General features: G+C 46.5%; 8 protein-coding genes across 8 annotated transcripts; 4 read left to right on the forward strand and 4 right to left on the reverse strand.

The window, feature by feature from the left end:
* Positions 1 to 172: 172 nt before the first annotated feature.
* N7478_011479 (uncharacterized protein) lies at positions 173 to 2290 on the reverse strand (the record flags this gene model as incomplete). Its single annotated transcript, XM_056927693.1, has 1 exon — positions 173 to 2290. One exon carries the CDS (start codon positions 2288 to 2290, stop codon positions 173 to 175), a length of 2118 nt encoding a protein of 705 aa, XP_056774741.1.
* A 1294-nt stretch (positions 2291 to 3584) lies between these two features.
* On the forward strand, positions 3585 to 5180 carry N7478_011480 (putative MFS sugar transporter; the record flags this gene model as incomplete). Its single annotated transcript, XM_056927694.1, has 3 exons — positions 3585 to 3660; positions 3742 to 4490; positions 4566 to 5180. 3 exons carry the CDS (start codon positions 3585 to 3587, stop codon positions 5178 to 5180), a joined length of 1440 nt encoding a protein of 479 aa, XP_056774742.1.
* Positions 5181 to 5447: 267 nt separating this feature from the next.
* Positions 5448 to 5987, reverse strand: N7478_011481 (uncharacterized protein; the record flags this gene model as incomplete). The annotated part of the gene is made up of 1 exon (XM_056927695.1): positions 5448 to 5987. The coding sequence occupies one exon, from the start codon at positions 5985 to 5987 to the stop codon at positions 5448 to 5450; it is 540 nt and encodes a 179-aa protein (XP_056774743.1).
* A 927-nt stretch (positions 5988 to 6914) lies between these two features.
* N7478_011482 (uncharacterized protein) lies at positions 6915 to 7355 on the forward strand (the record flags this gene model as incomplete). The annotated part of the gene is made up of 2 exons (XM_056927696.1): positions 6915 to 7118; positions 7179 to 7355. 2 exons carry the CDS (start codon positions 6915 to 6917, stop codon positions 7353 to 7355), a joined length of 381 nt encoding a protein of 126 aa, XP_056774744.1.
* Positions 7356 to 7487: 132 nt separating this feature from the next.
* On the forward strand, positions 7488 to 8048 carry N7478_011483 (uncharacterized protein; the record flags this gene model as incomplete). The annotated part of the gene is made up of 1 exon (XM_056927697.1): positions 7488 to 8048. The coding sequence occupies one exon, from the start codon at positions 7488 to 7490 to the stop codon at positions 8046 to 8048; it is 561 nt and encodes a 186-aa protein (XP_056774745.1).
* A 3559-nt stretch (positions 8049 to 11607) lies between these two features.
* N7478_011484 (uncharacterized protein) lies at positions 11608 to 13357 on the forward strand (the record flags this gene model as incomplete). The annotated part of the gene is made up of 2 exons (XM_056927698.1): positions 11608 to 12983; positions 13042 to 13357. 2 exons carry the CDS (start codon positions 11608 to 11610, stop codon positions 13355 to 13357), a joined length of 1692 nt encoding a protein of 563 aa, XP_056774746.1.
* A 713-nt stretch (positions 13358 to 14070) lies between these two features.
* N7478_011485 (sugar porter family MFS transporter) lies at positions 14071 to 15877 on the reverse strand (the record flags this gene model as incomplete). Its single annotated transcript, XM_056927699.1, has 6 exons — positions 14071 to 14442; positions 14502 to 14792; positions 14843 to 15556; positions 15618 to 15693; positions 15748 to 15799; positions 15853 to 15877. The coding sequence occupies 6 exons, from the start codon at positions 15875 to 15877 to the stop codon at positions 14071 to 14073; spliced, it is 1530 nt and encodes a 509-aa protein (XP_056774747.1).
* Positions 15878 to 19080: 3203 nt separating this feature from the next.
* On the reverse strand, positions 19081 to 21307 carry N7478_011486 (uncharacterized protein; the record flags this gene model as incomplete). Its single annotated transcript, XM_056927700.1, has 3 exons — positions 19081 to 19761; positions 19823 to 20863; positions 20942 to 21307. The coding sequence occupies 3 exons, from the start codon at positions 21305 to 21307 to the stop codon at positions 19081 to 19083; spliced, it is 2088 nt and encodes a 695-aa protein (XP_056774748.1).
* Between the last annotated feature and the right edge of the window lie 863 nt (positions 21308 to 22170).

The raw sequence follows: 22170 nt of genomic DNA on the forward strand, positions 1-22170 counted from the left end.
CCTGCCCTCTTATCTTGATTTTAGCTTCCACGCACCATCTCATGGTACAAGTGTTGAGTAAACGAAGATATGAATCCTTGGAATTAGATAATTCATTGTCTCTTAAATATCTTCTGGTAGCCAGAATAACAAGAGTGGTTCAAATTAGGCTTTTCATGAAGCGTTCGCATGATCATATGATACATAGTTCGCTTCTAAATTCATTTTCAAAGTCACGGTTTCTGCCTCTCTCAAAACTGCCGATTCTCTTCAAATGATGGTTGTCACTGCCCTGCTTCTCATCGACAAGAAGCAGTCCTCTCACCCCATAACCATCATAGGCGTCCTTCTTCATAGTGATAGCCGCGCATAATACTAAGCAAGGCTCAGGAAGTACGGTCTCATCGTACATACCGCACATGTTGCGAATCCATGTGCCGTGTAAGTATGTCCCCTCTGGATCTTCTTTAATAACATCCCGATCAATCTCTCCATTCACATCAAAGTACTCCTTCAAATGTCTTTCAAACGCTTGCTCAAAGGTCATCACACTTTCGTCTGGGATCAAAGCTGTTTTTATTGATGTGATAAGACCAGGGAGTAGGAGAACATTAGATGTGGCCGGACTGAACCAGGCCCTTTTAATGGGGCTTTTCAGTGTGAGCTTTGCCGACAGTATCTCTCCAAATGGGTTTAATTTGGGAAATGCTGCCTCTGTCGAGCAATCTATGATCTCACAGACAACATCTGGAGGCGCCTCGTCTTCGTCGTCAAAATTGAAATCGAAATGAATTATACCTCCATCAAGACTTGCCCAAGACCAAGACGGTGCCCGGTATGTGATGGGCCGGCGAAAGGTAAATGTCTCATCTTCTTCAAGCGTTCTATGCCGGTCCGAAGTATACCATGTAAGTTGCCTCGCAAGATTATGCTGCCAAAGTCCAGCGAAGTATCCAGGTCCAAGGACCTCGGAGAATGATGGATGAGAGGCAACACCGGCGATTGCATTCAATTTATCCCGCTCAAGACTGGTGGCTCGCAGTGAGTATACCGTGACGAGCCGGAGCCAGCAACTCAAACATTTGTCTTTAGCAGAGTTGGCGTCTTCCCCCTCAGGTAGAAGTAAGTGCAGGTTAAGGCTATACTTTTCATCATTTTCGTTATATCCACTGTCGAGATCATGTGGAAAGTATAATGAATTGCCAAAATTCTGTACCCATTCACGACACCTCCACGTTATAGTTTGTGTAGTAAAGGCCAGGGTACGGTTGCTCAATAATTGCTCCTGCAAAGTCCAAGCCCTTTTCGCTATTGACTCAAGTCGCTCATCATAGCATGCGCTATCCAGCTTGTTGATAGACATAGTACCAAATCTGCCAGGCCCTACCCGAACAGGTATCGTGTGAAGGGTCTCCTGTTGAACACGAGGATACAATAATCCTTGATAGACATTTTCCGCAGCAGAAGCAATTATAGTTAACGCGGAAGAGGAGTACAACTCCTTCATATTGGCAATCTCTCTAACCTTCTGTTCTTCATTATCCTGGATGATGCAGAGAGCATCAACCCACAAAAATGGTATGGACAATGCGCGAGTAATTGTTATAGCGTCCTGAATGGTGGGTGGTAGGCTCTCCATGTCCAACCCTTCCGTTAATTGACCATGATTAGCCTTGGTAAGGGCAAGAAACGGCCGTTTACCCCAGCAATAAGAAACTGAGGCATAAACTCCACGCATGCCACTAGACTCAACAATGCGTGGGCGCTGGTGTTCTGGTGGACTAACTTCAATAACTCTGGGCGGGAGAACAACCTCCTGTTGTGAAATGCTGCAGAGCTCATGCTTCTTGCACTCCTTCAACCATGTTCGCATTTGCTTCCAAGCATCATCACTATCGACATCAGTCCTCAAAGGTCTGGCAGTCACATAAGCCGCTGCGGGGTCATCGGCTCCCGTGCAAGCATGAATAAAGAGACTATAGCCGCCCTTATCTTTACCGGTTGTTGAAGACGTACATGCAGTGCTGAGGTAGAATATATTGCCGCCTAGGGGTAGAGTGGATGCGATACGAGTGGGTGAAAGCAAAATGGTAACTTTATCTTCTGTTGTCCAATCGTCGCTTATAAATTCACACATATAAGAGCACCAATTGCACACGGAATTCTTGATCTCACCAACTGTGGCAGTTGCTTGGATCAGTGTAGACCCGTAGTCAATTTGAGAGCGATCAAGTGTGCAAAGTTTCTCGAAATCTTCGGTGTTGAATACGGTACTCCAACACCTGTCGCACACAAGCTCTTTAGGCAGCATTTTAAGCTCCGTCTTCGATGGCAGCGTATGCAGGAACAGCGGCTCTGGGGAAGGTTCACAGCTACTGACATGTCAAAATGGAAATCACGTGTGTTTTCTTCACTCCAGTCACTTGCTACCCAAGCGAGCTCAACATGTGCCTAATGGAATCTAAAGTGGGCTTAGTTACGACACAGCCCGGGGGTGTAGTGGGGGCCGTGCGGTGCTGAGGCAGCAGTCTAGGATCTTGAGCTTAGCTAGCTGCAAGGTGTCTAAATAGCTCCATACTACCAAACCCCTTATACGGATCTTTTGCACCGGAAATAATGATATAAGCGGGATATAAGCGCATAAAAGAGGATCATTCTTTAAGGGCATTATTAACTACTATATTAGATTAAGATTATAAAGTAGGATAAGTTTGTTGTCGATTATATAGATAATAATAGAGCTGGTTGATTCTTTTCCTGTATTTAGTTGATTTTTGAATAGTAATATAGTTAGAGGACTACCTATATTTTAGGTAGAAGTAATGTAGTATAAATATATAGAGGAGACTTGGATAGGTATATTTGTATGTTTGGATGTTTGTGTGATTTGACCTACTCTCGGATATAGGCTAATCAGATAATTGGTCTAGAGAGTAGGTATCTGTCTATATATATATAGTATAGCTCTCTCTCTTCTTCTATTTTCCTTAATGTTGTTGTTTGTTGTTCTTCGTACCTTTCTCCATTCTGGTAGATCGTAGGCACCTCATCATAGTAAGAGTCATTCCTGATAGAGTGGAGGTTTTCCCCACTACAATAGCCAAGGCGGCTTTTGGCCGATGATCGCTATAGGCCCCCGTATCATACATAGATACTACAGATATTTAATTATTCGATCTTGGAGATAAATAGGTCCAAACGTTGGCCATCTTTTATTGGATGCTTTATAGGTGAGATACGGAGTTATGCATGTAGATGTACGAGCTAATAACGCGAGACTTCGACATGCTCACACAATTGGACTGAATCACCACTATCGGCGGTTAGTGATACGATTTTCGTTCTGATCCACTTTTCACTCCACGGGGACTTTGTGATTAGATAGCAACGTGGGGAATCTGTAGGCTGGAAGAATCTGCTTTTTGCCGAAATCGCCCCCAGGAATCCACAATGCTGAATTTTTTATTCTACCTGCGTTTCTCTGCTTTCATAATGCTTCTTCACCTTTCTAATTAGTTTTGTACTTCATTTTAAAGAGACGTTGTCGGACAAAGGGCCTCGAAAAAATTTCATCCGTGTCTTGGCGTTGCCGATACCTATACATTATGGCGAGTTATTTGAAGAAACCGCCCGTTTATGTTCTGGCTTGCATGTTATGCTCCGCGAATGGAATATTATTCGGTATGGATACTGGGATTATAGGTAGGGAGTTAAACTGAGAATAAATGCTTCATGGGCAAGATGGTAACAGATACTATTTAGGTCCTGTGACCGATATGAAAGACTTTAAAGCCCAGTTTGGTGGAAGCCAGAATTCAACTATCCATGGATTAATCGTATCGAGCATTCTTATTCCAGCAGCATTGTCCTCGCTTTTTGCCGGACATCTTGCTGATCGTTTTGGACGTGCAATGAGTATCAGTATCGGTTGCTTCATATTTGGAGTTGGTGCTGCTATAGAGGCATCTGCTGTTAACCTTGGGATGTTCATTGCCGGTCGGGTAATTGAAGGACTAGGTGAAGGATTGTTCTTAGGCAATCTTGTGGTATACATATGTGAAGTGTCGCCTACCAAATATCGGGGACCCCTTACAACTGGTCCACAACTTGTGATCACCTCTGGTATCTGTTTGGGTTACTTCACTTGCTACGGGTCGTCAAAACACATCACATCTTCTTTATCCTGGCGCACTCCGTTTATTCTTCTTGCTTCTTTGGCTATGATTCTTTCTGTCGCCTCACTGGTTTTATTGCCTCCTTCGCCCCGTTGGTTGTCAATGCACGGTCGCCATGCAGAAGCTAGCGCAACATGGGAAAAGCTAGGTGTCAGCTATGCTGAGCATGAAAAAGTTGAACTTGAGAATGCCGCTCAAGAAGGAGGTGTGCCCTCTAATCAGGGTACCATGGAGAAATTACTGGATATCTTCTCGAAAGATGTTAGGTCTCGCACAATTCTTGCTGTGTTTATGATGGCTGCACAGCAGTTGAGCGGAATAGATGGCGTCTTATACGTAAGTCCGCCTGGATTTTCTTCACTTCATTTCACTTCTGCCCGCTACATATTCTGACCATCTCTCTTTTAATAGTATGCACCTTTACTATTCCAACAGGCTGGACTGAAATCTTCGGATGCGAGTTTCTTCGCCTCGGGTGTCTCCGCTCTTGTCATCTTCGTGGTGACAATCCCAGCAACCCTGTATGCCGATAAATGGGGAAGAAAGAAGAGCATTATATATGGCGGGATAGGACTTGCAGCCATCATGTTCGTTATTGGAGCTCTCTATGCTGGAAATGCTGTTCACCCCTCCTCTGGTCCCGGTCGCTGGGTCGTTATCGTCTTCATCTATCTCTTCGCCATTGTATACTCAATGAGCTGGGCAGTTAGTGTCAAGATTTTTGCAGCAGAAGTGAACCCACAGAGATGTCGTGCAGCAACAGCTACACTTGCTCACAGCTCGAACTGGCTGGCAAACTTTGTCGTCGCCTTAGTGACTCCTATTCTACTTTCCAAAAGTAGCTATGGTGCTTATTTCTTATTTGGAGGGTGCTCAATTGCTACTGCTGCTATTGCTGCAGTGTTTATGCATGAGACAAAAGGCCGATCTTTGGAGGAGATCGAGGCGACCTTCAAGCGTGGATCCAATTCAAACAACAGCAGTGGCCTATTCACCGTTTTCCACCGGCCGAAGGCCACAGTTTGAGGCCATACATCTTGGCTCGCCACTTTTATGACCATAGACTACATAATGCAGAGCATGATAAATGGATAAACGACTTAGAATACAATACATGGATTTTCATGAATCGTCTCCGAAAATCTTAATACATGTACTAACACCTATCACGAGGTTCCGAATAGATTATTGTCGTATGAGTTAATCATGAAAGCTTGAATATTATCATATTTATGCACTCGCTAATACAGGATCCTCGCAGCCCTTGTTCCTTTCTTTCTTCAAATCAATTCACTAAGCAGCACCCATGGCCCCACCGAACACCTCGCCTGCTTGACCAAGGTCGGCTATTCCCTTTGCATGTTCCACTCTGTATGCCATATAGGAAATAACAGCAAGTTCAACCAAAAATCCATTATCATCTCTTCGGGCGATTCTCAAGGTTTTCTCCTGTGTCATAGGGTCTGTTCCAAGGGATGCGATCTCGCTGCCAGCGCATTCCATCTTCGAAAGCTTGCCCATCCAGTCGCGCTTCCACTTGATTTTCCCCATAGGTGAATCTTCAATGACCAAGTTGTTATTCGAATCGACCCTCATAGTCAAGGGATGTCCGCGTAGGATTATGTTGAATTTCTTTTTCGACCAGCCGACGTGAATTTTGGAGTTCCCAATGATATCTTGGGGACCAGCGCCCCAGCCTCCATAAACCATGACATGTTTATTTGAGGATGCGACGGCTGTGAAGATTGGCGGTGCCTCAATCGGGTATCCTGGCATATGGACTAATGTTTTTGTCGGGTCTGTTGGTGGATGACGAAAGACGAAAGAAGCCATGATGGTGTTTATTGTTCAAGCTCAATGTTCAGATTAATCAAGAGGTGGGTAGAATATTTCGAGCCTCATCTCATTTAGCAGGATATGGCTGATGATGAATTATATGAAAAACTATAGAAAGACTTTTTCTTTGTATTTAAATATTGAGATCAACATACTTGCCTGTATAAATAAATCATATCAGCTTGGCTAGCTGAAATCTTCATGTCAGATCTACGACAATCACTTCCTAATACGGTCATTTGACGCGCTCTTGCAAATCTAACCTTCTTCGGCTCTCGTATTGGCTCGTTGGTTCGTGAATGGGGCCGAAGCCGCAGTGCCAAGCTTCCAAGACACTCAGCCACTGACCATCATCTCCTCGAAGTTCAGCCCAGCTTAGCGTGATGGTTGCTGACCAGAATCAGGGTGAGTACCTTATAAGTTTTTCTTCTTCGCAATGTACTGGCTGAAGTAGGAAGAATCAACTTATTCGGTCCTTTGTCTACTTAGTGTGTCGAACCGACCAAGGATCTTCATCAAATTGGCACAATGCCGGGTGTTCCATCAAGTAAAGCGTGCAACCAATGTCGCAAGGTAAAAAAGAAAGTAAGTATGCTTGATAAATAAAGGATCTGACAAAGTCTCCGCTAATGCATACTTTAATTTGGGTAGTGTGACCAACTACAACCCCGCTGTTCTCGGTGCCAGCGGCTAAAACTCCACTGCGAAGGAGCTGGACAGCAACGATATTTGTTCAAAATTACGGATTCAACACAAAAGAGGCAGAAAAATTCGAATCAAGTAGTATTGAAGACACCGCAACCTATTGATATCCTCGTGCCTTCGGCTAGTCCAGTCGCTGCTTCTTTTGTTCAAACTCTCGAGATCCGTGACATTCGGTATGCAGTGTCGTATTATGGGGCTTTTTTAAAAGATATTCCCCAAATGTTGGGGAGTAACCGTGCACTCGATGCCGCAACTAAGGCATTAGTTGCTGTATACCCACATTTTCGTGGGTCAGATGTTGCGCCCAATGCGCTACAATGCTATGGAACTGGCCTTCGGGTTCTTCGAGAAACATTGAATGAGCCAGGACAAGCTTGCTCACCCTATACATTGTGTGCGATCTACCTCATGACAATTTGCCAGGTAAGGTTTCTTATTCTGCTAGAAAAAACTTGCGAGACTAAAGTATATTCGAAATTTTAGAGTTGGCTACGGTCCTGCGAAGATGAATCGGAGATTGGCCATGGAGAAGCTCTGGCTTACCTTCTCAAGAATTTGGATTTGAATAAGTGCCAAGGCTGGTTTGAAAAAGAAATGATAACAACGTTGACCGTCGTGGTTGTACGTCTCAAGATTCGATGCTTAGTGGTCACTTGCTAAGAATTTCCGCAGATCATGGAAGGGATTTCAAATCCGCGAGTCTACATCGAACCGGCTTTTATGAAAAGATTAGTCGCTTTCATTCAACCGCAATCTTTAAATTCAACCACCACACTATCGATAATGTCAAAAATGCCCAAATATTTACGTGATCCAGTTTCGCATATGGCGGAGATCAGCGCTGCATACTACAAGCTTCGGGATGACATTAAGACAATCCGCTCTTACTTGAACCAATTACCTTGTACCGACTCGGAATCATTCTCCTCTACAGCAGTCTTCAAGAAATCTCAAATTCAGGCAGTCAATTCTGTCACACTTTCCTTATTAACCATTCTGAATGCACTGATTCGAGCATATAATCCCGATAACCAAGCTTTACGAATGGATACTACGATATACTGCGAACAAATAGTACATGAAGCGAAAGCGGCTTCTTGCTATCGCCCGCTCGGTGCTGGATACGTTTCGTTGTGCCTCGTTGTTGCACTAGCCGCGGCAGATGACCCAGAGCAGATAGAACGGATCGAAGCCATTGAAGCCGAATACCAGACAGATTTCATAAATACTGGCTGGAAGAAACGCGCCGTATTACTGAAAAAGACGCTTGAGTATCATAAAATTCGTGGGAAATCTGATGGTCTTGCTGATGGTCAGGTTATAAATTCAGAAGTATTGTGTTGCTTGATGTGAGCATCAGTCATGGCTTTTTTGAGAAGATGTATAATATAATGGTAGAGATACATGTATAGCCTCCTGTGGCTAGTATACCGCTGAGGTTGCGGTGGTTTCTTTATATCCGGAGCCGACAGTTTATATAGAGACTATCGAATTTGTTTCGACATAAAAATGACAGCATTTCCTAGGCAATAAGAGGCTTTGTAATGGGGATAATTTAGTTGCCAAGAGTCATCATGATGAAGATTTTAGTATAGACTGACCTCTTGGCCAACTTTGGAACATTGCACTTAACAACCTATTACTTGGAATTTGAGTTCAGCTACACGTAGCCAGTATAATGACTTGCATGCTATTATAAAATGCAAGAGAAGGCCCGTGAGAACCTTCTAGACGTCGGTGAGGGCTATGTATGCAACAGGGCAACACTTCTTGCATCATGCATGCATCTTTAGCTCCCAGAAAACAATCGGTGAAAAATCCTGGAAGAGCGCAGAATCATAAGTGTCACCACAGGGCGCTGCAGAGAAGCTCTCCAAACAACCCCTAGTTGAAATCTAATTCTCCGCATGAAAAGAAACCCGGTCTTCCATAGATGGGGGCTAAATATCCAACATTTTCATGGTCCGGGGAAAAATACAGATCAGGGGCCATGAGGTTTTCTATCCATATTTCGAGGAGCCGCATCCATGTAAGCAAGGGATTTCAGCCACTACTGGAGCTTATATCCATATTGCATATGAAAGGTCAATAAATATGTAAAATGGCAGCAGGGCAAACTAAAGCTCCACATTCGATGTAGCCTGATGGAACCGGTTCAAATCGATTAAAAGGGCAAACAAAACACATGGGCCAGCTTAGTCGATGTGAAACCGAACAGATCACAGATCGACAGAGCACGCGTTGAGGCTGAGTTTCTTCATTGGCACGGAAAACAATTTGTTAGTCTTCATGAGAATCAAACATCTCGTTGATCGAAAACGACCCTTTAGACTCAAGTCGATGTATAACCATCCTGGCTTGCCTCTGTCCCCTTTAACTCCGTCATATCCCCACATCTCCGCAAACTAACCATTTACTGTGTTCTGAGGAACCCATTTCCCTCCAGCAACTACGTGACTCTGCCCGACCATCAACAAGGGGCGCAACGCGGGTCAAAGCGTCCCGAGGGTCAGTCCTTAGTGATCCGCACGCCATGGCTGAGTTGAAACTCTGAGTCACGCTAGATGACTTCAGTGGCGGACGGGAAGGAGCTCGTGGCGCCGCTGGTGACCATGATGCAGGGCGTCAGGAGGCAGAGGCAAGACCTGGAGCTGTTTTTCTAGAATAATGCGGCATATTCTGTAAGGGGATGAAAGGCGCGACGCGACATGACACGACACACATGGCGCGCATCAGGCCATGTGAGCCCGAAACAAAGAACAAAAACTATTGCGCCCCTCGCTGCGGTTGCGTCCGAATCCTGGGGGATGGACAGTACAACTTACCATAAGAGGCAGTTCCGGCATGGAAGGTAATCTGCGACAACCAGTCACGGCTTAGCTTGGAGAATAACAAAGAAAAACAGAAAAAAGGCGAGCCAAATGACATAGGAGGATGCAGCCCTAGTTCTTTTAGTGTGCAGCGGGCAGACTCGGCTATTCGGTAGTGAGTTTTAGTTCTAGTACTTCATATTGGCAACTCTGACGCGGTGAGCTTTTTCAGGAGAAGTCGAGGCTACGGCAACCACACCGGGCGATAAATGAGAGGAATGTGATATCGAAATTAGATCAATCCGTCTATCTTCTATTATGATGAAAAGGAAGATCCTCATATTAATCTCTTCGAATCCTTGTTACAAACATGTAGCCCAATCGGAGTTGAGTCTTTTCTACTGTCCAGGTTTGCCGCGTGGACTAGACAATCACGATCCACCCCTGTTATTCCTTCTATTTCGCGACTTCTTTCTTTCTGGCGGGATGCTATGCCGTGAATCTTTTGTTCAGAACAGGATTTTGATGTAAAAACAAAGGCCAAGCCTTGCGCCCGAAATTAGGTTGAGCGAAGACTTTTTTTCCAAGAGTCCAAGCAAAAACAAGCCCAACCAAGACAAGACAAGCCCTTTCCAAGAAGAACTAGGAACAAACAAGCCCCTCGGTCAGTGGCTTGGTCTATCTAGGCGCCAAGACGCCGATGTACTGTTGAGTTTTGCGACTTTTCCCGCGATTCCGATGTGGACGGGATCGAGGTGGTACTAGAACGCGACCACGCAATGTACTACGTGTGGAAGTTGTTTAGGATCTCTGGAAATTAATTTTCACTGTCCGTCGTACGGAGTATTTCTTGCATTCTTTTAGCTGCAGGCGAAGTACGCGGTTTTCCCTAGGCTATACTTGCTCATCTAGGGATCGCATAGATCGCAGCACAAGGTTCGTCTAATACATGAGGCCAGAACGGAGTAGATGGATGTACCACCCGGTTTACATTAGTAATATCTGCCCCATAACAATCATAAGTGCATAGATCTGAATCTAAAATCCATTTTCCTTTAAAGTATAATAAAATAGAACCCTTGTTGACAGCTCAAATACATTTCGGAATTACCCAAACAGATCTCCTTAACCCTCGCCCCCAATCCTACACAAGTGCCCAAATGGATTTGACATTCTGGGGAAAACTGCATCTCTTCACCCACAATAATGCGGGCAACTCCCCAGACCCATTTTAATTTGTGCGAGGGGGGCGGACGGGCGTCGCGGGGATGAAAGGGAGACGTAGAATAAGCGGCTCCACTTGTCCAGGCAGGCTGAAATATAACTGGACAAAAAACGATCGGCGGGGCTTTCAAAAAGCTGGTTAGTTCCTGTGCGGAGAGAAAAGCAAAACTATACTAACCGGACCTGGTGAAGCCGAAGCTGTGTCTCCCCGAGTCTTTGCCCCGGATTACTTCGTTCTGATTGGATCTACAGACTCGCGTGGCTCGGAATCGTGTGTAAGAAATCCAAGTTCTGAAGCCATATTCAATCGGGACACTGGGGGCCGTTAACAGACCCCGACTGTCCGTGCCATACTGTACAAAGCTGGAGATGGCCCTGATCCCCCGGAGCCAACCATGGCCCGCGTTGTCGGCTCGCATGGGGTTCTTGGAGGCTATAGTGGAGCTCGTGAATTCTTTCTTCTCGAATCATAGTATGATGTTGCATTTCTGGCGTAGCGGCTCGGTACAGGAGCAGAAATGTCCCTATGAGAATAGACCCCTGCTCAATGACCCCATGAATTGATTGCATAGATGGCTTGAGGGGGTGAGAGACCCACGGCCCCCTAATCTTTGTTGATGGACATGTCTTTTTAAATCCGGCCAGGCCCCCCGGATGCGTTGATCGTTTCTTGATCTCTGGGGTTTTCTATTTTATTCTTCTCTTTCACTAAGTCTGCCGATGACAATTCTTTTCTCGAGATTGTCCTCCCCTTTACCTACCATTTCTTGATAACTTTCCATTCCTTCCCATCTCCCCGACTGGATCGGCCTTGTTTAACTCGGGGAATACACATCACCCCTCTTTAGAGAACAGGTTTCGCCAATCCTAATTCCAAGATGCCTGCCAAACGCTTCTTGGGCCTTACCGGCACCAAGCTTCAGATCGCCATCGGTCTGCTGGCCGGTATGGATTTCTTGCTGTTCGGTTACGATCAAGGTGTGACTGGTGGTTTGTTGAATCTGGACGGATTCCGAAAATATTTCCCAGCAATCGATACTACCGCCGGTCACACAGCTGGATGGTCTTCTGCTGCTAAGAGTAACCAATCTACCCGCCAGGGTATTGTCGTCGCCGCCTACAATCTAGGATGTTTCTCTGGATCGATTCCAACTATTTGGATTGGTAACATGCTTGGTCGTCGCAAGGCTATTTTCATTGGTTCTGCTATCATGATCGTCGGTGCTCTGCTGCAATGCACTTCTTATGATCTGGCTCAACTTATTATTGGTCGTCTGGTTACTGGATTTGGAAACGGTATTAACACATCCACCGTACCCACCTGGCAATCCGAATGTTGCAAATCCCATCGCCGTGGTCAAATGGTCATGATAGAGGGCGCTATGATTACGTGTGGTATTACCATCAGTTATTGGATCGATTTCGGACTCATGTTCGCCGATCCGAGTGAAGTAGCCTGGCGTTTCCCCCTGGCATTCCAGATTTTCTTTGCAGCAATTATTCTGTTTTTCGTCATGTCTCTGCCCGAGTCCCCTCGCTGGCTCATTCTGAAGGGCCGCGAAGATGAGGCTCGTGAAGTCCTCGGCTCTCTCATGGGAGATGAAACCGATGAGCTCTTCCTCGATACCGAATTTACTGCTATTAAGGCCACTGTGCTAGAGATGGCAAAGGGCAACCTGAGTGACATGTTCACTATGGGTCCTGATCGTCACTTCCACCGCACCATGCTTGGCTATGTCAACCAGATGTTCCAGCAGATCTCAGGTATTAACTTGATCACCTACTATATTCCCACCATCATTGAGGATCAAGTTGGTTTGTCTGGTACTCTTTCTCGCCTTATTTCAGCTTGCAACGGCACGGAGTATTTCGCAGCTTCATGGGTTGCTGTCTTCACTGTCGAGAAGTTCGGTCGTCGTACTCTCATGATCTGGGGCGCTGTCGGCATGTCACTATCCATGGTTGCTTTGGCCGTCTCTGATCAGATCTCCTCATCGAACATAGGCAATTCCAAGGGTACCAGTGCTGGTATTGCTCAGTGTGTTTTCCTTTTCGTTTTCAACACATGTTTCGCCGTTGGATGGCTTGGTATGACCTGGCTCTACCCTGCCGAAATTGTGCCATTGAAGATTCGTGCCCCAGCCAATGCCCTGTCCACCTCGTCAAACTGGATCTGGAACTTCATGGTCGTGATGATCACCCCCGTTGCTTTCCAGAGCATTGGGTACAAAACCTATGTTATCTTCGCTGTTATGTAAGTTGCACCGTCCGCTTTGATCAACATTCCCGATCTCGATTCTAACCTCTCTTAGTAACGCCTGTATCGTGCCCGTCGTCTACTTCTTCTTCCCCGAGACCACCAACCGTTCTCTGGAGGAGATGGATCGTTTGTTCCGCAAGTCGAATAGTGTGTTTGACATTGTCAGCCTTGCTCGTGAAGAGCCACACATGTATGGCCCTAACGGTGAATTGCTTCGCACTCTTGATGATGTGGAGGACGACGCTGTTCGCCGTGCTAGCGCCCTAAGCAACCCTGCTAAGCGCGCTGCGCAAAACCACCACGAGCATATGACTGAGACCGTCGCCGAGACCAAGGAGAGCGACGGAGGCAGCAGCGAGGAGAAATAAATGAGTGGTTATTTCTGAATATATCAACCATATACCCGAATTAACGGCATGCTGTGACGATTTTGCTCATAGCCCACTCGGAAGGCCGAGATTTACTATCTTTGTTTCTTTTTAACATCATGATGTTTTTTCTTTTTTTTTTCTGTTCGAGAACGGTCCAATACCCACGTTAGACTGAATCGCTTTGGCCTAATTAATCAATCTATTGCCTTTGGTAATTTTCACTTATTCCCATGAATATCTCATTTTTTGTAAATTCTTGACTTTGTAAGCTTTACAATCTTTTATTTACCTGCCAATCTCAACATGTTACTAGTATCTACTGTCAACCTTGGAAGTGAGGACCTTGGAATCTCTTAACTTCGCTCTTTGATTTTCCCACTCGCAATGAAGATCATAAGCATTAAGAGCATTTACTCCACAAGGACCTTGCAAGGGGCTCCATATAAATTGAGTACTGGGCGCATAAATTATGGGTATGATCTGGGGGCTGAGGCGAAGCTTTTGCAGTGGGCCCTCAAAATGATGGGGGCACATCTCTAACCTAACCTCAGCTGATGACAAGCAGCATATCTACCAGCCATCTCAAGTTTAATTCGTGTAGATTAACTTAAATTGAGATTTCAATTAATTTTGAATTCTGAATCTAATTCATTTCTGTATTCATATATCTCATACACATATGGTATCTTAATTTGTTCAATTGCAAGGTGCTAGACAACCTCTTTGTGATCCACTGCTTCGACTTCCTTCACGCCACCCTCGTGCTTCTCAACCTCTTCTTCGAATCTATTCTCGATCAGACCAGTCCTCCATGGCTTGACATTAGTGTCAAAGACAATATCGATTTCCTCCAAGGTACGTCCCGCAGTCTCGGGGTACAAGAAGAAAACGTGGAAGGTCATGACAAAGCAGAACACGGCGAAGATCACATAGGTCTTCCATTGGATGTTGTGGAAGGCAGGAGAAACGAAGTATGCTAGAGCGAAGTTGAAAATCCAGTTTCCAGATGCTGAGAGGCCGACTCCCTTGGCGCGGTATTTCAAGGGGAAGACTTCGGACGCGTAAATCCACGCGGTAGGGGCCTATTGATATTTGTCAGTTACTGAAACTGGGATTATAGTTGGCTTGGAATTAATCATACCCAAGTGAACCCATAGATGGCAGTGAAAATGTATGAGAAGGCGATGACTGCCTTGCCAGCACCACCCTTGATTTCCCAGGTAAGATTGGCGTTACCATTCACAGAAGGTACAGCATGGCCCTTCGTGGCCATCACGGCGGCGATGACGGCGTGAACAACCATGCAAGTGACGGATCCTATCAACAGAAGCTGTCTGCGGCCGACTCTGTCGATGAAAGGAAGCATGACACCTGTCGTGAAGACAAAAATAACGTACTGAATGACGGCTGAGTAGAGCGAGGAGTTTCCAGTCTGATAAATGTTAAAAGATGTTGTAGAGCAAGACAGGTGTCATAACTTACCATTCCAGCCATCTCGAAGATGTATACAACATAGTACATGGCCACATTTCCGCCAAGCAACTGCTGCCAAACCTGCACACTGACACCGCATAGAGTCCGTTTCCAGATATTAGGCCCGAATAATGCTAGGAATGAAACATCCTTTGCTTGGTGGGCAATTCGGGCAGCTTCTTGTACTTCCTCAAATTCCACCTGAACAACGGGATCATGGCGATCACCATTACCGTGAAGCAGAGCCAGTGTATCGAGTGCCTCCTCCCAGCGCTCTTTCCCAGCTAACCAACGTGGGGACTCGGGGAAGAAAAACAGTGCAATGAACAACACGAGCCCTGGAACAGCCTGGATACCCCAGCAAATCCGGAATGCTGAAGGACCTGAGATACCCACGGCACAGCCATACGCAATGAGATACATGATCAACATGCCCCATTCGATAGACCATTGTTGAACCCCGACAATTCGACCTCGAATCCGGGCGGGCGCAAGTTCCGACATGTAAACCGGGGTTTGTGAGGAAGTAATACCAACGGAAAGACCGCTCACGACGCGACCGGCTACCAAGTGTGTGACGTTTTGGGCGCTGCACTGAATCATAGCGCCAATGATCCAAATCCAAGAGGCAATCATCAATGATCGGCGGCGACCGAGATAATCACAAATCCATCCTGCTGCGATTGAACCGGCGAATGAACCGGCCGACATAGAGGCAGTAATCTATACCGACGAGAAAATTAGCCATTGGTATCAAATCACAAAGATCAGTCAGTGTACATACTCCTCCCTGAAGGTTTGAGTCGGGGTTTCCAAAATAATCGGTGTATGCTTTGACTCCAATCCAGGCGCTCATCGAGCTGCAAACCACTTGGTTAAAATGTTTCCATAAGGCCATCAAGAAGGCTCCGTACCTGACATCGAACCCGAAGAGCCCTCCGCCGATGGTGCCAAATGCGGCGAGTACTAGAAAGAATTAGTCTGAAGTGTCACCCATGACAGATTTAACAAAGACCTACCATATATGTTCGAGACCCGATACATAATTGCGATGTCTCCGAGACTTGAACTCCAAAAGAAAGAAATAAAATAAGTGATTCAACCGCTTTATATGTTGGTTTTCGGGATCCACGGGTCAATGCGCCATTCTCGGGGTGGCTCTAATCAGGCTTGGGCTACGCAATAAACGGGAGTAGCGTAGCGGGATGGCACAATTGTTACCGGTCCATTGGCTTGAAAACAGGAGGGATCATCCGGGGGTGTTGTGGAGGAGACCTGGGGGTGGAAACCTCGGGGAAGGACGATGCGTCATTGGGTGGGGATGTGGGTAATAGAGGGCCCGTCGGGGTAATTTGAGGAGGGGAAATGCTCGGTTCGGGTTGACTTGCTTTTAACCGATGCATCGAGCTTTTTAACCGGGTGGAACTGGAGTAAGTCAGGTTTCAGATGATCATGGTCTTTTACCGAGTTCTGTAGGTTGATTCGTTTCTAGGAAAAGATGGTCCCGGCTTCCTAATCCGAGGGATTTTTGTTTCTGATGATGCGTTTAACTTGAAGTTTGTATACGGAGTGGATGTAGACCGGCCCGCAGTTTTTGGTGGTGGCTGCATCGGCATGCCGACGTCATGATACGAGAACTTGTTAAATGATTTTTCTGACAGTTGGGCTTTTAGAAACTAAATAGCTGTTGAAATGTACATTAATTTCCCCATGTTGACCTTTGATGCGGGGGAGAATACTATGGTCTTGGGTATTTGTTCTGGGGAAAGGTCATCCATGAACAGGATTTATGGGGCAGTCTTTATTCCTCCCAAATCTGGGTTATCGAGGGCCAATCGGAAACTCGCCTCAAAATTCCAGTGCTATCTGAGTCAACTTCAAGTTCATTTATTATAGTTTTTACAACTCCTTTAGAGCCCTGGTGTATCTGGCAGTTGCGAAGTACATTCAAACTAGTATGTACTATGTGCTATGTACTATTTAGTTGAATGAGCATGTTACCGCGTCGCCAGCACATGAACATCTCCATTCAAAAGAATGCTCCAAAATTCACTGGCAAAATATTGAACTACCTTACTCCCAAATATCAAGTGATGAATGTACGATTAATTACTCCCAGATAGCGCCAAGAGACTCTTGCACCCGGCCCGCTTGGCCTCCGTGATGGCGTGGCGTGCCGTAGCGCCGATTGAAGGAGAAAGAACGCATGGCTTGACGCCACAAATTCGGAACGCCGATCAGTTAGCTAGTTGAACATCAGGAAACGAGAATGCATATAACTCAATTGTCGAAAAACAGGTGTCCCTCAATCAAAACGAACAAGACGCTTTGTGATCGTACTCCACATTTTAGTTGCGCTCGCTCGGTTAATTATCGTTACATTTCTACCGGGGCGCACCGCCGGGCTATTACCATTTTAGTCACTCTCTATCCGCCAGTACAGGGTCTTATATCAGCCTAGACCGAGAGAGGTAGAGATCTATACATGTACGGGCCTGTTGGAACTGTAAAGTATCATAATGACATTGTTCAAATGAAGACTGCCGCTGTTTGAAGATATCTTAAAAACCTTGGCCCACTAAGAAGTTTACTCCATCAGGCGCTCAAATAATTTGGCTTCCGAGAGAAAAGTATTCAAATTGAAGTAGACAGTAGATAATGAAACAGATACATGTATGTGTGATCTGCGGCGTCAGAGAATATCATGATATACTTGCAAGTACGACAAAAACCAAAACTCAATACACAAATTCAATTAAAATGACTCGTTCGTAGCTGTGCTGAAGGCAAATTAGTTAGAGCCTCGCGACATTAGCATCACTTCTGAAATTTGCCCGGAGCGTTTCTACTTCTGTTAGGCTGGGGGCTGAGTAGAGACGGAACATATTTCAACCTACGCTGTAATGAAAGATCAACTTCTGTTTGGGTCATCCCACTCAAGGAGCACATCATCAGATTGTTGATGGTATGAGCCAAACCATTCACCCCAGACTCTATTGTCCTTGAATTTGATGGTTGAAAAACCCACGCCGAATCGACTGCGAATAAGTTGAATTCCTCCTAGAGCTCGGAGCTTAGTAGCATAGACTTTTCCATATGCCCTCATCCGGCCTATGCCAATTCCCTCGTACACAAATGTCGATAGAGTCATGAAAGGAAGTGAAAATGAAGCTGTTACTCTGCGGCATTTCGCTGCGGGAATGTAGCGTTTCACCACTTGCTTTGACGATTTGAAGTCGGTATCTTGTCTTAAAAGGGACCGGGAGAGAAATTCGGTACGTGGCGTCTAATGCAGCCTGTACGTTGCTCCATACAACGTGAAGGTTGTATAAATTAAGAAAATTTTCACCGTCCCCAAATTTCAAGTTTTCCAGCATTCTGTGCAGAGTCAAACGGTGTTTGCTCCGCAAAATATTGCAAGTTATACAGGCGATGGGTAAATTCGATCTCTTTGAATAGGTGCGGCCTCTTCTGCTTGGGAGAGTTCACGACATAGGAAAGTACCTCCCAACAGCATGAGCGAAAGAATACTCCACGAAATGGACTGTAACGCTGTTCGAGGGCATTAACTCTTGTCCTATTCACAATGAAAAGAGGCCGGTAAGAAAATTTCCAGAGATCAACACCATTGGCTAGTCTGATTTCTCTGCGACAGCGGAGTGTCTTCGATTCAGTTGCGAGAAATGATACAATACTAGTAGAGGGTTCATGGTTGAAGTATATAGAGAAGAAAGATGTGTGTATCCATTCTGATGCACGTCTTCCCCAAAAGTGGCAAGAAAGGGCGCCTACATATTAATATTATAGCCGCAGTAAATATACTAGTATAAGTATTCTATGGACGACCAGAGATAGATTAGTGGGGGCAATCATGTAATGCGTCCTTTCGGGGGAATCAAGAACTATCTGTTCAGTCGATCCCATACAGATGTTGGCCTTGGGGATGTTGGCCTTGGGGATGTTGGTCCTAGGGGAAGTGGTCCTTTGGTGTTGATTTTGGCGGCATTGGAGAGGTAAGGCGTTCATTTTTCTATTTATTCAGCTAGAACTCTCGTAGGAGTTAAGAAATGAGGTCAATACTCAATAATCGAGAAAATATACAAGAGAACGGTAGATAAATAGGTTATTCATATATTTTGCGGCATCACCGTAGAAGATCTAGCATTGTCTTAAATCTATTTAAACCCCAAAATAAAACATAATTATATCCCAAAAAAATAACACATCATAGAATAAAAACCTCAAATTTACAACTTGCTCTTGGTGGGCTCATTCTTGAGCAGAGCCTTGTTCCAGGGGTAGGGATCGAACGTCAAATCATTAACGGGGTTCTCCTGACTTGCGCGACGGAAGAGATCCTCATAGACCTGTCCATCAGAACGACCCAGACTGCTGTCCAATTGCCAATCTGGGATAGCCCAGGCATCGACCAAGCGCACGGCGTGAGGGCGAATCTCATCTAGCAACTTCATCACGGCAGTGGTGCGGGTCAGTGTGATTTGGCGCACGGTGACAGCACCGGAGGAGAAGAATTCGGCGGCCTCGCGCTCGAGGGTGTAAAGGGCGTAGAGGCGGAAGAGAGAGTGCATCAGAGACTTGGTGTCTTGGTCCAAGGCAGAGGCGAGCTGAGGTGAGGAGACGGCCTCGTAGAAGTTCTTGACTACCAGGTACTGGGAGTGAGCGGTCGATAGACGCCAGAAGTCAACCAGGAGGCTGTTCCATGAGCGCTTCTCGGCGTCGCGGTGCTTCAGGGCCTCAAAGGTGAGGTGGGCTGTTCGCCAGGCGAAAGCAGCGACAATGTCGGCGTCCTCCTCGAGGACATCGAAAGATGCACCCTTGTCGCGGCGGTTGAGGTAGTTGCGGAGGATGCGGGATGTGTCGTTGTCAGCAGACTTGCCGGAAAGAACAGCACGGGCTGATTTGAGCAGCTGTATTGATGGTTAGCATAAAGAGAGGCTTCACTGAAAAGAGAAAAGGACGAATACTTACGTAGCGGGCGACCTGTTGGGTCAACATGTAGTTGTCACCCTCCCAGGTGAGAGTAGGGAGGTAGTCAGAGTAGTAAGGGCCAATACCGCTGTAGCTGCTGTAACCGTGGCCACCGCAGGCACGACGGCAGACCTCGAGACCCTCTCCAGCGGTAGTACTGGCAAGTGCCTTCAGGCCGCAAGAGGTAGCGTGCAGATCTGCCAGCAGGTCGGCACCAGCGCGGAGCTCCTCGGGGCCAGCCCCACGAGAGTCCTGGCCAGGTGATGAAGCAGCCTTCATACGGCTCTGGTTCTGCTCATACAGAGCCATCATGCCGCGACCAGTAAAGTGGAGAGCGTACATAGATGCGAGCAGCGGTAGTAAGCGAACCTGCACCATCTTATAGTTGAGCACTTGGTTCTCACCAGCGTGAGGCTCCGCATCACGGTCCTGGAATTGTCTGCGAACGGCGGCATATCGAGTCGCAATAGTGACACCACGAGCCAAAACGCCACCAGCTTGAAGAACAATGTTGGAGCGCACCCAGGTCAGAGTACCGTAAACTAAGGTTGGCAAAGCGGGACGAAGGTACTTGTTGGTGTCCTTATCGATGCGAGAGAAGCGGGCCAACATGTTGACGTGAGGGATTTTAACCTTGTTGAACAGAAGGAAGCCGTTGTCCATGGTGTTGTAACCGAACTTGGGACCAATATCACCAACGTAAACGTTCTCCAATGGTTGGTGAGTCTCGAGGTCACGGACCTGAACCACAAATGGGTGAGGACCGAAGCTCTTGCCATCGATGAACAGCTGTGCCATGACAACGGCGTGGTTGGCAGTGCGACCCAAAGAACCAATCCACCATTTCGAGGCAGTCAGAGTCGGGGAGTTGATGGTGAAGGTCTTGTCGTCGGAGTTCCAGGTGGCGGTGGTCTCGAGACCACGGACGTTGGATCCGTGACCCAACTCGGTTTGGGCATAACAACCGATGATCTGATACTTCTGGGCACGCTCGAGGAATAGCTTGTGTTGTTCGGGGGTTCCTTGTTCGCGGAGGGTCACCTAGATAATAAAAAAAAAGGAGTGGGATTAGCCGCTTGTTTCCGTGTCTGTAGGAGGTGCTGCGTCGGGGAGACATACCAAGAACATGCTCGCATGCAGGCCATAAGGTGTAGGTTCGCCAATAAGCTCATTGGCAGTGTGAAGCTCCTCCATGTTCCATTTGTGCTCCTCAGCTATTTGTTGCAGGCGCTTGGCCTTGGCGAGTGATCGCTGCAGACGCTCCACGCGACCCAGAGAGTGATTTTGTGACTTGTCGAAGACCTTCTCGGGCTGGAGCAGAGCCACCAGCTTATCTTGCCTCTCCAGCGCAGCCTTGGTGTGAAGGTACTCGGACAGCTTCTCAACGTTGACATTGGATTGGGCTCGCTCTTGAGCGAGCAGCTCGGAACCCTGCGGGCCTGCAGGCTTCAGAGCCTTGACCCAGTCGGGTGGAGGAGATGGCATTTTGTGTGATGAGGGAAAGGGTAATTGGCAAGGGTCGGATTGGATAAAACGAAAGAAGAAGTCTGAACTGAAACTTGGGGGAGGAGATTATAACTATGGGGCCCCAGACCAGCACAACCATGAATGAGCGACGTAAACCGAGGGATTCGCAGCCCCCAATGCGGTAATTGCCTCGGCCCCGAACATCAGCCAATCAGAGACGATACACTCTGACCGAAGATCACCGATTTCGCCGATTCTTTCTTTAATCTACACAGATCTTAGAATGGTCCTAGAGGTTTTACTGGGATATTTCCCTCATTTGTGACTCGTTAGTTCATTTCTCCATCTTGCCAATGCCTATTCCCCCTCATTGTTCCATCCATTAGAGGGGGTTGCGGGGGAAGCCGAGTGGGTGTCGGCTGGGGCCTTCCCGGGGTCAGCTTACCTAGACTGGCGTCACCGAAGTCGGGTCTTAGGGTCTCAGCCTATTAACGCAGTAGAGGGATCGCCACTTGAGCACCTGATCAGGAGTCGCGGTAATGGCCGGTGTCGCGTCATTGGAAATAATTTACCGACTTTCTAGAAGGTCGAACTCCCCAAAATATGAGCCTCGGCTGAAGGAAATTCAAAGTTACTGTTCACACTTTTGAGCTTTAGGTATGTCTTGTCATCTTAACTGCCTGTCGTTGGCTTATTAGTGTATGGGCTGAGTATCAATGTGTATGCATATTGTAAGTTAGTTTGTCTTGGTAGATACCCACAAAGAGTGGAAGTTATGGAGGGTCAGTAGGCAGAGTATCTGAATTCAACATTTTCATTTCTTGTCTCATGATATTCGAGACAAATTGCTTGTTTTAAACATCAACCCGTGGGCATCGGAG

This window comes from Penicillium angulare (assembly GCF_028827245.1).
Source record: "Penicillium angulare strain IBT 27051 chromosome Unknown utg000008l_segment0_segment0, whole genome shotgun sequence".
In the NCBI taxonomy this organism is placed as follows: domain Eukaryota; kingdom Fungi; phylum Ascomycota; class Eurotiomycetes; order Eurotiales; family Aspergillaceae; genus Penicillium; species Penicillium angulare.